General features: G+C 40.5%; 1 protein-coding gene across 5 annotated transcripts in view; it reads right to left on the bottom strand.

Moving 5' to 3' along the window:
* Positions 1-14500, bottom strand: part of Nr1h4 (nuclear receptor subfamily 1, group H, member 4) — a 75899-nt gene that overhangs the window by 49288 nt on the left and 12111 nt on the right. For 2 of the 5 annotated variants that reach the window (XM_005374535.2, XM_005374537.2), the window contains exons 2-3: positions 8670-8813; positions 7908-8042 (exon numbers count right to left, since the gene is read on the bottom strand). In XM_005374535.2, coding sequence (XP_005374592.1) covers positions 7908-7986 — 79 coding nt within the window. In that variant the 5' untranslated portion in view covers positions 7987-8042; positions 8670-8813. Of the gene's footprint in view, positions 1-627; positions 804-7907; positions 8043-8669; positions 8814-14500 lie in introns of those variants that run through there. The other 3 variants (XM_005374533.2, XM_005374534.2, XM_005374536.2) reach the window with 2 other exon arrangements.

Raw genomic sequence — 14500 nt, 5'->3', positions numbered from 1 at the left:
ATATTTTATACCATAGTACATCTTTACATATGTAACTGAAACAAAATTTCCATGAAATTTATCTTTATTTCTTGAAGGGCACACTGATATTTCTATTCTATTCTCTTCTATTCTACTATCTTTTTTTTGCCTTTTTTAATTTTTTATTTTTATTAGTACACGTTTGTTGTATATAATGATTACATCCATTGCAGGGAATTAATACATGTATATAACTCTATTTCAGTTAATAATGCTGGCCACAAACTACTGAGTAGCTTGCATGACCTACAGAGATTTGAGCCTCATCATTTTAAAAATATACCATTAAATAATATACTTTAATTTCTTTTTTAGGGTCCATGGATGTTAGTATTAACATCTGACTTCATTTAGAAGAATGACGCTAATCGGAACTAATATCCCATAAAGAATTTTAGGGAACCTATATTTAGATTTAATCCCAATAGGATACTCACCTGTCTAGAACCCTCTAAAAATCACCCCACCCCAGCCTCTCACCCGGCCTTGTGTTGCACTGCGCCCTCTCTGATAGACATCTGTCCCTGTAATCTCAAACAGATGACCCCAGATTTCCTCAGCCTGACTGCAGGAGCTCAACCAAGAGTACGGTGGACAGGGTCCTACCTTTAGCAGGCTTCGGACTCATCATTTCTGTGACAAATCCCGACAGTGGGTGGCTATGGTGAGGACTGACTTGAATTGGATTTTCTAACCCTTGAAACTGCATTACCATCCTTAGCTCACTCACAGCAACTGAAAATGAGACTAGGTAGAAGTGAGAGAGGCCAGAGGTTGTGTGGTTTACTGATTAACTTCATTACAGAGCAGGATATTTGTAAATGTTTATGAGAACTGTTCTCCATGCCAAATTGCCTAGTAAGCTGGAAAGCAACCTCTTAGATAAATATTTTCGGGGAGCACTTTCCCAGTTTAAAAACTTTTAGGGGGTATATTTCTGTTCTGTGGCTCTCACGCTGTATTTGGACTCAAGTGCCACGCTCTAGGTCCCCACATTTGTTCTTAGCAGAAGGCAAGAGAATGGTGTGATTCTGTACCGTCAAGAAGCATTGCAGAAGAATGCTGAAGGGTGAAAGGCCTGCAGGCCTACTGACTGGGCCAGCTGGGTTTGCTTCCAGTGTTGTGCCTTGAACTGTGTGGCACCCCATCCCCCAAATTCACACTACCTCAGAACGTGACCTTCTTTGGTTAATCAACTAGGTGGGCCCTAAATCGGTATGACGCACATCCTTATAAAAAATGGAAGTTGAGACAGATAGAGAGATGGAGAAGGAAAAGACAAAGCCAGCCATGGACAAGCCAAGGAGAGAGGCCTGGAAGAGATTCTTCCCTCACAGGAACCAGCTCTGTGGACATGTTAATTTTAGTCTCCTGGCCTCAAGAATGGTGAGACAATACATTTTTGTTGTTTAAGCCGCGAGTCTACAGTACTTTGTTACATCAGCCTAGTGAGCTAGTACATCCAGTCTTTCTTGGCATTGCTAGTTCTGTGGACCATCAACAAATGCATGAACCATTTTCTGCCTTGATTGGCTTGTTTGCAAAAATGGAGCTGATAATTACACCAACTCACAGTTATATATGGGTTAAATAATAAATATTTATAAAATGTTTAGCACAATGGGCAGCTACCTATCATTGATGTTATGATTACTCAGTTTGAACTCATATGGTAGCATGGGTTGACTATTCAAAGGAGATAATTCCTTTTTTTAATCTTGTAACATAATGTTTGGATATCAAGCTTAAGTCTGCTGCTGTTTGTTGAGAGAGAGAGAGAGAGATCAAACATGCTTTAGAAGGAGATTCAGTGTGTTCAGCACGCCATGGGCCCTATCCTTGAGAAGAGACCAGACCAAGAGGCTCTGATACAGTCTGGCTGGAAAGACTTTTTCCACTGAGAAGATGAACAGGAGTATTCATTCTCTTAGCCCTCAGCTTTAGACATTCAAGTCGATTTCGAGCCCTGATTATGTTTGGGTGACCTATTTATTTTGTATGGAATGCTGAACAGATTATTCTGTGTGTTTAAATACCCATGTTTTTCACTAGACAGAGAGAATAGTGATGGTATCTACCATAAAAAAGGGTTGTGAGAATTAATATCACTAGCAAGTAGAGCACAGATCCCTGTGATGTGTCTTGATTTCTTCTGAGCACTCTAAACAAGTAAATTGCAAAATGGTAAAGAATTTGCCTAAGACCACAGATGAAATGGCAGAGTTGGGGCTGAACCAGGAAATCTGCTAACTAATCTAAAATGTACTTAGCAAGAAGTCTAACACACGGAAAGCCCTGAAGAAATGGCTATCATCATGATTCTTCTTAGCACTGTAAGTTTATAAACCTGTGATCTGCCTTATAATCAACCTTTCTCAACTTGGTGGCCCTGAGAATCTATTTCTTAGCCTGCCAGATTGAGAGTTTAGCCCTGGAATTCACTGGAATCTCCCACCAGCTGGCCAACTTGTCTATAGCCCTCTCTCGTACACCTTTACCAAACTGTGCATGCCCTATCTAAAAGTAGCAGTAAGCTATTTTGTAATAAGGAAAGGCTTCGTCAATATTTCTTTCTTTTCTCATTTCTTTACTCCACTATCAAGAGTACCAGATCTTGGCCAGTGTGGTGGTACACACCTGTAATCCCAACCCTTGGGAGGCTGAGGCAGAAGGATCATTGAGAGTTTGAGACAAGCCTGGGCTACAAAGTGAGCTCAAGCCCAGCCTGAACTGCACGAAAAACTTTGTCTAAAAAAGACAAAAAAGAAAAAAAAAGAGTACCACATCTTAGATTCCTTGAGAAAACAAAACTCAAAGTCATAGCAAACCAACAAAAACCTTAAAGAATGCTTAAAGTTGTGGAAGAGATATGGATAAGAGCCAATAGTGACAAAAGATTTCAAGTATGCTTTTAAAAAGAGCTCCATTTTGTCTAAGTAAATGTCTAAGTATCTTTCCATATTCTGGAAACTTCCAGCTTTAATTCACCCAAAAAGTCAGAAAACTACCTTTGCTTGAGTTGAACTCAATGAGATGGAAAAATACCTGAAATCAAATGTCAGAAACATTCCACAAAACTTCATCTCAAGACTTTTAATTGCATTTAAAAGCATCTGGATGACTCTGTAACATCTGGAAGATTCTCTTAATTTAAGCATACAGCATAGGCAAAAACCAGATTTTAAAGCAAATATCATCTAATAAAAATATAACAGACCCAGAGAAAATGGGCATAAGCTAAGTGACACATAAAACAACAGGAAATAGCCAAAGAACATGGAATGTAAGTGGATAGGATTATCCGGCATCTACCTTCTGCTACTTGGTGGGCCTCATTCAGACTGGGACTTTGGGAAAATTGTTAGGTACAGTCATAAAAATGTAGATTGGAAAGCTGCTGTTGGCAATCATCATGCCAAGATGGGAGAGACATGTTTCCTTCCTTAAGACGCCCAGAAATTTTTGTACTTATTGTTGATTCTTATGGGCTCCTTGAAAATATTTGCACTCAGCAATGAGAAGATAAAGAGTACTTCCTTCTTTTAATGAGTGGATTAGCATTTCTAATTTAAAATGAAGCAAATACTTTTCAGCTGCTGGAGTAACTGTAATGCTTTCAGATATCTTGGAGTTTATAGGGGTGTCTCCCCCACAACCTGTTCATTCCTCCCAGTAAGCTGTGGAGTATCATCATCACTTCCACTGCACAGGGGAAAAACTGAGAGTATCACCGGCTTCGGAGAATTCATCTCTTTAAATTTCATTTCTTTTTTCCACTCAGATTCAGTGAAATTCCCCGACATCACTAAGGTACTCCCGATGCTTGCCCTGGGAACACTGGGCATGGGAATATAAGCCTGAACCTTCTGTTCCTTATTCTGTCCTGTTACTAGACTGCTTTGCCTACCAGTCCTTACAGTTCTGTGATTCTTTGTTAGTTTTCAAACCACAATCTAAGAAAATGAAAAACACATTGTAGTTAACATACCGCCTCCTATGCTAGTCACTATGTCAAACTGTGAACAGCTGTGGACTTTGCTATTATTGCTTTTTATTGTGCACTAATTACATAAAACCTTGCCTTCATTCATCAGAGATGCCTTTTTTAAACCACTAAATTAATATTTGACCAGGTTTCCTAGCTTGCAGGTTCTCCCAAAGGAAAGGAGACTTATCCCTGAGAGGTCACCATGTCCTTCCATCCTGAGTCTTCCGTATGGATTCAGTTACCCACGGGCTAGATTCCATCTGGATTTGCCAGGGCAGCAGAATAAATTAAAGGACCTCAAGGAGGTGATCCTAGATCCGTCTCTGTCTCTCCAATTTGTCAAAGGTTTTTCTCCTTTCTCTAGGGACGGTGTTACCATCCTTCATGCCACTTCTCTGCCTTGAGCTGTAGCTGCAGTAACACAATGCAAACACGGCAGCCTTTCCAGAGTATGCCATATGCCTTTTGCATTCTTCCCAGAACTTCTCCAACAGGGGAAGGAGGAGACTGCTGGGCCTGAGCACAAGAACAGTCCAGAAGTGCAGGACAGTCGATGCCCACAGGATGACCCCAACCAGTGGGAACCAAAGACCCGTCATTAAGTGCTCCAGTCACCACTCTTTCCACTGACAATTCTCTATGCTACTTTCAAGGTCACCTAACCCACCTTGAAGGCAGCAGTGATCTAGGTAGCTTATGTCCTACCTTCCCTACCTCACCGCCTGCCACTCTCTCATATCTGCTTCCCATCATCTCTCATAAAAACTACCTGCACACAGTCCTTCCTTCAGGCTCTGCTTTTTTGGAGTAACCATTTATATGGACAGAAATATTCTCCTTCACCTTAAGCAAAGCTGCTGGAAAATGAAAGGTCCATGGCTATGTCTGGAGAAGGCGGAAGTTATTGTTGAAAAGGTCATTGACATCTCCAGCACCTTCAATACAGATCACCTTCCCCAGGTCTTCAAGTTGGGATTTAATTATGATCTTTATAATAACATTCAGTGAGAGGGACCATGGCCTTAAAGGACTTAAAAAGTCAGTACCACTGAGTTGCTACTTCTTGACGTGGACAACAACAGCAATGTGTGAGCTCCAGTGGTAAAACTAGATAGGGTCCTAGAAGTCCCAGCCTAATAATGGCAGTTTACCAATTGAATTTGAATGAGTTGTCCAAGACTGCATTGACATTTACGGAAAAGCAGCACCCAGAGCCAGTTCTCTAGACTTTCTAGTGCTCTATATAAAAATGGAAAGACAAGACCCTTACAAGACCATTCTAGACTTGGGGCCTTTGCACTTGCTATTGCCTTCTCCTGGAATGTTCTTGACTACTGGTTTTCCGTCTCAGCTCAACTGCCAACTCCTCAGAAGCCTTTCCTGTCCACTCCAGTTAGGACAGCCCATCCCTCCAGCTACTGTGACGTCACCTTATTTTGTTTCCATAGCACTTAACACAGCCTGATATTACTTGGTTCATTTATTTAGTTATGTGTTTATTGTGAATCCACTGTCTGTCATCTTCTCTGCTTTATTCCAGCTTCCAGCTTACCGTGAGGGCTCAGTGTTTGAATGGGAGAGATGATAGCTATCTTGTATGCTCTATGATAAAGATCACTTGCATTTATTGCCACATGACTGCTGTTCTTGAGGATACAGACCACTGGAGAAGAGTCCGGCTTTCTGATTAGATGAGTCCATAGATTAACTCTTTGGAATCTCTGGCATTGCTTAAGGTCCAGGAATGTTGAGTTTGGTTCTGTGGGCTCTTCATCCATGGGACACAATGTTTCTCCTGATAGGTTCCACCCAAACTCAAGGAATCCATCAGTGTAGAACCCATCCATGTCATCAGGCCACACAAGAAGACAAAGAAGAGGAATGAAGGAGTCAATTTTTTCATCCTCCCCCGTGGCCTACTTTGAGCCCAGGTATGTTGAGTATAGTGATCCTAAAGCCATGAGATTTTAAAAGAATGCTAAGGCCTGGCTCGAGAGCTTAGTGGGGGGAAAGAAAAGGAGCCTTGCATGGTTCAGACTTGCTTACCAGCAGAGGGGACTGAATCACTGCCAGCCAGGGACAACAACTGTGCATCACAGCTCAGGCACCTTGTGCTATATACATTCCCAGAAACCTTCAGTGCAGTGTTAGGAGACTGGATAAGAATGCAATCTAGCCAGAGAAAGCTAGACACATACATAGACAGCACAGTCACAGTTCATCCTTGGCAATTGCTTTTCAGGCACTTCTAACCTGACAGAATCTTTGCAGCCTTTTGTGTGCACAGACATCTAAGGATACCCTTGTACTCTTGCTTGGAGCTGGGATAGTTTGCAGGAGAAATTTTATAATCCCATGTACAAAATGGAGTGGAGTTGATTCATTCAATAATATTCAGGTGGGCTGGGGATATAGTTCAGTGGGACAAGCACCTGCCTGGCAAGTGCAAGGTCTTGAGTCCAATTCCGGGTACAAAAAAAATAATAATGTTCAGGTTAGGTAATTTCAACATGCAGGGCAGTTTTTATTTGAAAACTATTCTATGATATATGTACCAATACTCCTAATTAGTCTTAAGTTCTGATTGCTAAAGTAAAATATAATGAAGATCTCTACATAGTTATCTAAAGAGGACAGGAAGGGCAGGCCAGGAGCGAATGGTCAAGTGTCTAGACATGAAGGCAGAGCCTCTTGCCACCCTCAGCTTTGTCTACAGGATGAAGAAAAGCCAACTGGAAGAAACAGGTGCAGTGAGAGTGTATGAGAACTGAATCTCATGAATAATTGCTGCAGTCTGTGAGCTCTCTGAGAGTTACTGATCAGCATCTCTGTTTCTCCCCCAAACCTATTTTTCCCAGTCCCTCCTATTTTTTATGAATGGGTTGCTATTTATCAATATGTACAAGGATTAAGAAAACATATTCACTGCCCTTAAATGCTCTTATACTGCACTGGGACAGGTAGACATATAAATAGGTATTGCAAGTAATGACCCCTTCCTTGGAAATTACCTGATAAAGCATTATACACTAAAGTAATGCTGACTCATAGGAAATAGTATGAATAATAATGAATGTCTTCTATGGATATCAGAAACCAGAGAAGAGATCAAGTCCTAGCACACTGAACTTGGTGGGATTTCCAGTGTTTGCATTTTTCCTTTATAGTTTAACATGGTCCATATATTAATGTCAAATGAGAACTTTGACCATCTTAACCTTGCAGCAGGGTTTTATACAGAAGGGGCTCCCTGCCCCATCCGAAATGCTGCTCCTTATTGATTCTTTAGCTAGTGTTCTCAATTAAAACTCTTTATAATGAGAAGTTTTCATAAATAAGGTGGAGCTGTATGTGATTTTATGACATCATCTGGTTATAGATCCACTGAAAACAACTTAGTACAATTTGTCCTCAGTGCAGTTTAGTGACTAATCCTGACCCTGTGCCATAGATTTCCAGCAGGAGCAGAGAGGAAACTACGGCACAGATATACCCTAAGTAACCTTAGCCTTTAATGGTATAATATTAAACCATAAGAATCATGGTTTCATATTTTAGTACCTGCTATAATAATACTACAATTAGCCCCAGAGCAGGAATCAGCTTCAACTCCCAGCTCAGTTAATTATCTAGCCTTGTGGCCTTGGGAAAGTCACAAAGCTCTTGGTGTCTTGCAGTTCTCTCTTATTAAAAGAGAGAGAGAGAGAGAAATTGATCATTCAGTTCAATGAGTCCAAGGTCCAACCTGTCTCCAGCCTGTCAGAGTAGTATTGAGTACTTACAGCCAATGAAAACATTTTCTTGACTTTCTGTTGGACTCGTTTTCTAGGTGTTTTTCTTCTGTATTTCCAAATGATTGTTTGCTCTTATTGGTATGCAAATCAACTTGATAACTTACCAAATAAATTTTCAAAAAGGGAAAATTCATCCATGGCTGGTAAATGGGAGTGTTCGATGAGATTCATTCTTGATCCCATACAAACTTTTCAGTTTGAGAATGCACTTCTGTTAAGATGGTATTCAAATAAAAATCCTGAAATGAAAATAAGTACAGTTCATGATGACAGGGTAAGTAGGGGAGTTAGTTAAAAGGGATAGAGAAGGAGGGAGAAGGTAATTTACAAAAGTACAAAATGGCTCTTTGGTAGACATTTTCCCACAGCCTTTCTGCATGTATCTTTTCTCAATATTTATCATGTTTACACTTTACTTGGACTTTAAAATGTCTAAGATGTGGTTTCACAAGAGATACTCTCTAATTTATATGAGAAAACACCATATTTTTTCATTTAAACTTCAGCACTTGGGAAATATAGACAAGACAGAATGACATTTCTTTTATCTGTAGAAGGAAAATCAGAAACAAATATAAAGGCATTGATTTAAACTGGGATGAACCCATGCTTTGTCATCTTAAATTTTATCAGAAACTTGAAAAGGTCTATATAAATACATGATGATTTAAAGATACTTCCTATTGAATTTTTTTAACTATTCATTATGTCAACAAATCAAAAATTCAACAGATGTTTTCTCAACATTTTGCCTTGTAGGGAAATTTTCAAAGATTTTCATTTTGACTGTTTTGTCTGTCTTGGCTGTACATTGGTCTAGGATTAAAAGAGATGGTAAGAGGAAGAAAAATAATGGTAAGTCTCACCAAAATGTCTGAAGTTTCATCCTGAAGAAATTTCCAGACTAAATCCAAGAGAAGCTGGGTTCACTTTGAGCTATCTCTGGGTCTTCTCGTTTTCCTTTCTTTTTCAACGATGTTTCCTACTTCTTTAAGAAGTAATTTGAAAGGCTGAATATTAAAAAAAGGGAGCCATCAGAACCTCTATTCCCAAGCTGTTTTCTGTAGATGATTTCTAAATCTTTTTATCCTGCCTTTGCCAAGATATCATTTTGTTTGCAAATAAATATTGATATTTATCACCCAGAAAGAGGATATCAAGATTTTGTTGGACAAATATTTATTTCATTCAAGTTTTCTGGGTATTGTTCTCTATTTCCCCCTCACTCACCAAATGTGCCAGCTCAAGTATAAATGAGTTTCATATATATTTGGCTGCCAGTAAAATAACCCACCAAAAACTAGTTTGCTTTATTTGCTCACTTATTCATACTTCCAACAAATATTTGTTGATCAACTGTTCTATAGTAAACCCTGTGTTAGCTCTTTGGAGACAAAATACTGAAGGTAAAAAATGTCTGTGACCCATAATGTCAAGCTTTGTGAGGAAGGTAGGCATTAAAAGTTAATCCCACATTCAAGTGATTACCTGTTGTCATGAAAGATGTTTATAAGGGCAAAAAGCAGGCTGCTTATTATAGTTTGGGTCTAAAAATATTTCCCCAAAGCTATGTGCTGGGGGCTCAATTGCCCAGTGATGGGATTTTAGAGGGCAGTTGGATCCTAGGACTCTAACTTCATCAGTGGTTTGATCATTGGTGGATTCATAATTTGATGCATTACTGGGAAGTGATGAATCCGTAGGAGGAGGTGTGGCCTAGTTAAAGGGAGCAGGCAAGGTTGGTGCAATCCTAGGGACTGCATCTGGACCTCAGCCCCTTCTTTTCTGGCTCTTTCTCCCTCTCCCTCTCTGATTCCCAGCTACCATAAGGCAAGCAGCCACACCTCTGCCACACTGTTGCACGGTGATATTTCTTCATTGTCTCAGACCTAAGAGCAAAGGAGCCCGCCCACCACAGGCTGGCACTGTGAGCTAAAATGAATCTTTGCTCCTTTGAGATGCTCTTGTCAGGTGTTTTGTCACTATGACAAAAAGCTGGTTGGCACAGTACTTTTATAGGGAGACCTGATGTGAAGCGATAGGGACCCAATGGGTGCAGAAGTAGCTGAAGGAAGACATAGTTTCAAGGGCAATTTTTTCCCTCCAAATCAGATTTTACTGGTACATTTCAGGTATACATAATGATCACAGAGAATTTGCACCTGTACATGATACAACATGGTTCTTTTTTTCCCATTCCTTTCCCCTCCCTTCAACCCCTCCCCCCTCCCCATTTACAAAAGTTTTGTTTCCATTTTTTCCTTCTTTTCTCATTTTTTATTACTTTTCCTTTCTTTCCTTCCCCCTCGCCCCTCTTGTTTTCCTCCACTTTTGAACATTTTCTTCCTATGTCACAATGCCTATTACACATTTTGGTTCAAGGTAAATCTTTAAAAGTGAGCAGTACTAGAGCACATCTCAATACACGAGAGAAGGAAGTGAGGAAGCAAGAATATGAGTGTCCTGAGGAGGGACGTAGACTGCACCCCCTGTGGGTGTGCAGACATACCCGAATCCATGTGGTAAGCAACAGCTCTCTGATCTGACTTTAGCTTTCCCCTGTGCTTTCTTTCTCCTCACATCTGTGATTTTTCTAAGAGGCAAGTTTTAGCTCAGTTTCCCAGGTGACCTTGAACTCCTGGCTTCAAGCGATCCTGTTAGCCTCCAAAGTAGCTGAGATGTAATCGTGCACCACTGCCCCCAGCATCCATCATTTCAACGTGAAGCAATATTCATGCAACTCCCCTTTTCTTCTGCAGCCTATTACAGCTCTCTAGCATTTTCTAGGAATAGTCATCTCCATTTTGGATTCCCATGATATATCTTCCTACATATGTTCCTATACACTTGGCACCTCGAATTCGAGTGCCTTACTTATCTGCTCCGTACTTACTTATCTGTATTTATTGTTTTCTTGCTTAGTTCTATCAAATTCCCTGACATTTGGCACACTCTCCCTGGAAAAATGACACAAATTTTGGCACAAATTCTACTGGCACAAATTTTAGGACGTAATTTATCACTTGCTTTCCCAAATGAAAGCCCAAGTCTCCTAGTTCTGCACCATTGGGTTATTACCCATGGCTGCAGACTCACTCAGGTTGGTGCTCCCACAGAGCTAGCAACTGGGCTCTGTAGATGCAGACGCAGAGCCCACTCAAACCAGGTTTGGATTCACGATTCCTGAAGGGAGTTTTAGAAAAGGAAACTCTTTCATCTTTGGCAATACAAGTCCCTGGTGTTTTGGCCTGTTCTATGTTTGCTATAACAAATTCCTAGGCTGGATAATTTCTCATGATTCTGGTGGCAGGAACATGGCACTGGGATCCCGGATGGGGTCCCTGGCTGCGTCACAACATGGTAGCGAAATGGATGGGGAATGGCACACGTGGAAGAGGTCAATTGCACAGACTGGACTCACTTGGTAACAACCTGCTCTTGGATGAACGACTCCAGTTTGCTGACAAGCACTTATCCCTCTGAACATGGTGCCCCATGCGATCCAGTTACCTTCCACCAGATTCCACTTACTGGTTCCACCAGCTCTCAACACTGACACACTGGGAAACCAAGCTTCCAGTGCATGAATACTTGGAGGACATGCTCAGATCTCAGCCATCTGTTGCACATGGTATGCAAGTTGAACTGTGCCCTGCAAAATGTCTTCCCAGCTCAGCCATCTACTACCCTTATCCAAATATAATTACAATGGCCAATTTCTTGTGTAGTCTTCTGATACTATGCTTACTCTTTAGCATAAAGGGAACTTGAAACACTATTATAAAACCAGAGTCTGGCAAACTATTACCTGCAGACCCAACCTGGCCTACTGCATTTTTCCATAGCCTGTGAGCTAACGATGATTTTAAATTTTCAAGTGGATGCATAAATCAAAAGAATATTTCCTGACATACGACATTTAAAATTCAGCATCCATGAAGAAAGCTTTACTGGGCACAGAGCGACCATCATTTTTTACGGAATGTCTATGACTGCCTTTTGCTTACAATTGGCGGACTTCAGTAGGTGCAACACAAGATTACAAGCCCCATAAAACTAAAAGTATTTAGTCCTTTGCCTTTTGCAAGGACTAGACAGCTAGGGGCCAAGGATGTAGCTCAGTGGCACAGCACCTGCCTGGCAAGCATGAGGTCCTGAGTTCAATTCCCAGTTCCAAAAAAGAAAAACAAAGCAGAAAAACTACTTTAATCCCTGCCTTATTCAAGGATGTAGAAGAATCAAAGGAACATGGTAAGTAAACAATCAATATAGATAATGATTACTGTAAGGATAAACCTACTTAATTATATACACTTCAGAATAGCACAGGCGTCTTCATTTCTCACAAGCTTCTTGTTGGGATTAGTAGCCTGAGGCTATCTGCAAGTATTTCCATATACGGTAATACCTTGCTTCATAAACACTTCTGTTCACAAACAATTCGGTTCTCAAACAAAAGTGTTCAACAAAATTTTGCTTCTGTTCACAAACTCCACAGCAGGTGACAAACACAACCGTGGCCATCTTTCTCCACCCAAACCCAGATACAGCCATCTTCCTCAAAATCGTAAATTAAGTTCGTGAATCAAATTACCACTGTATATTATCTTTTTAATCAAGGTTAGTGCTGTATGCGTCTTTCTCCACTACTCTTGCCTTCTTACTGGGGGAAGGACTGTAATAGGAAAGTAATTTGTAGGACACCCCAGACCTTAAACCTGGAGTCTTTCCCACCCTCTTAAATGATCCATTCCATAGAAAGAGACGTTTTGTAGCTTAAGAGTAATTTCTGCTTATTCACAGCACTAGTGATCTTTGACTAGCTTTGCTCACTTTGCTCCTTAAACAAGTTTAAAAAACAATATGCTCCTTCAACACATTTTTTGGGGTGAACTTTTAAGTTTTTCACCAAAAATGAAAACAGCTGCAATGGATATAACTTCTGACACATTATAAAAAGTGACATTTTTACATATTGCTGCATCAATTAGCAGCAATTAAATCTGGATACCACAGCAATTTAATACTCTTCCTCATCCTTTTAAGAAATACATGGAGATGTTTTTAAACAGCTGGAAACTTGTTAAATCATTCCTGTTCTACCCATATTTACATTTCATTCCACTTCACTGGAGAACTTTATCCCAATATAGCATAGTTCTGTGCTTGAGAGTCCATTACTGATCATCGTGTTGTAATTTTCTACCACTGAAATATGTATATAAATTTGAATTTGTAAAAAAAATTTAATGACCTTAGATTTAAATATTTCGTTTTTCTGGGTCGAGTTGATTGCTAGCAATCATTAGTGCTATCTTGATCAGACCTGCAAGGGGCTGGCTCAGTCTCCGCACTTAGGGGCACGGGCAGAGAAAGCGGCCCTGGAGAAGGGGGAACGCAGCGCTCACCCTAACCCCAGCCCTGCCCCAGGAGGTTCTCAGGCCCTGGCAGGCCACTGCCACGCGCAGCAGTCTGCAAACACAGGCTCTAGAGGAGGCAAACTGCTTGAGACAGTTGGACTCTAAGCGATTTCTGAGCGCCTAAGAGCACCCTGGGGTAATAACACAAGCCCAAATAACAGGAAGCCGCCGTTTCCGGTCGGAAAATCCAAGCGTGTGTGCTAATGAGAAGGGAGTAAGTACAGAGTCAGAGCAGACCGAAGAACAGCCAAACACACACAGTCGTTTCTATCCTCTGCTGCAATTCCCAGCTCTGCCGCTGCCCTGGAGGTGGGGCCCGGTGAATGTGGGGTGGATTCACCAGCTGCTGGTCTAGGTCAGCTTGATCATTCTCGATTAGTAGCTTAGTTAACTAGTCCCGACTGGAACGATTCTTTTTTGCACTGTTTTTCTGAAAAGTGCTCAACATGTATTTCTTAAATGAAGGTATTTTCATAGTAAAGGAATCATTGCAAAAAAATCAGCAATACAGAAAAGCATAAATGCCCAAATTGCATTCTATCTGTTTTTTCCAATTTGCACACCCATCAGGAGTGAACAAGAGCACCTTTCTCAAACACCTTTACTGGGACTACCCATTCTCACACTGGACAATCTTTCTGGGTTGGCTAGATGAAAAATCCTATCTTATTGTACTAAATTGCATCTCTCTAATCAGGCCCATCTCCGATCCCAGCTACTCAGGAGGCTGAGGCAGGAGGATTACAAAATCAAGCTCAGTGTGTAGGCAACTTAATAAGACCCCATCTCAAATAAAAATAAAAAAGGGTGAGAGGTGTAGCTCAGTAGTACAACACTTGGTTAGCATGGCGCCAGTTCCCAGCACCACACATGTGCACACACACACATGCACACACACACAATATCTCTTTGATTAGTTGTGAGATTGAAAAACAATTTTTAAAATCTTTATTGACAATATGTGATAGTTTATTTTCATTTTCTGTTTATGTCCCTTGCCATTTCTCTATTGAAGTATTCCATCTTTCTGTTGACATAAGAGCTCTTTGTTTACTTAATATATTAACATTCTGGTATATTTACTACATGCCTTTCAAATTATCTGTACCTAAAAAGTTTTGAGTCCTATGTAGTTAAGTATATTAATTTTTAAAACTTACTTATCTTGCTTTTTACTTTAAGTTTATGGTATATGGTGAATTTTCTGAGAATTGCTTGAATACTTCTTCCCTCCCTGTTGATTTATGATGCCTTTATTAAACTTTAGTTTTCCACTG

This window comes from Chinchilla lanigera, unplaced genomic scaffold (assembly GCF_000276665.1).
Source record: "Chinchilla lanigera isolate Chin_1 unplaced genomic scaffold, ChiLan1.0 scaffold00004, whole genome shotgun sequence".
NCBI classification, from domain to species: Eukaryota; Metazoa; Chordata; class Mammalia; order Rodentia; family Chinchillidae; genus Chinchilla; species Chinchilla lanigera.
Note: the sequence above shows the minus strand (reverse complement) of the source record. Positions and strands in the feature narration are given on the sequence as shown.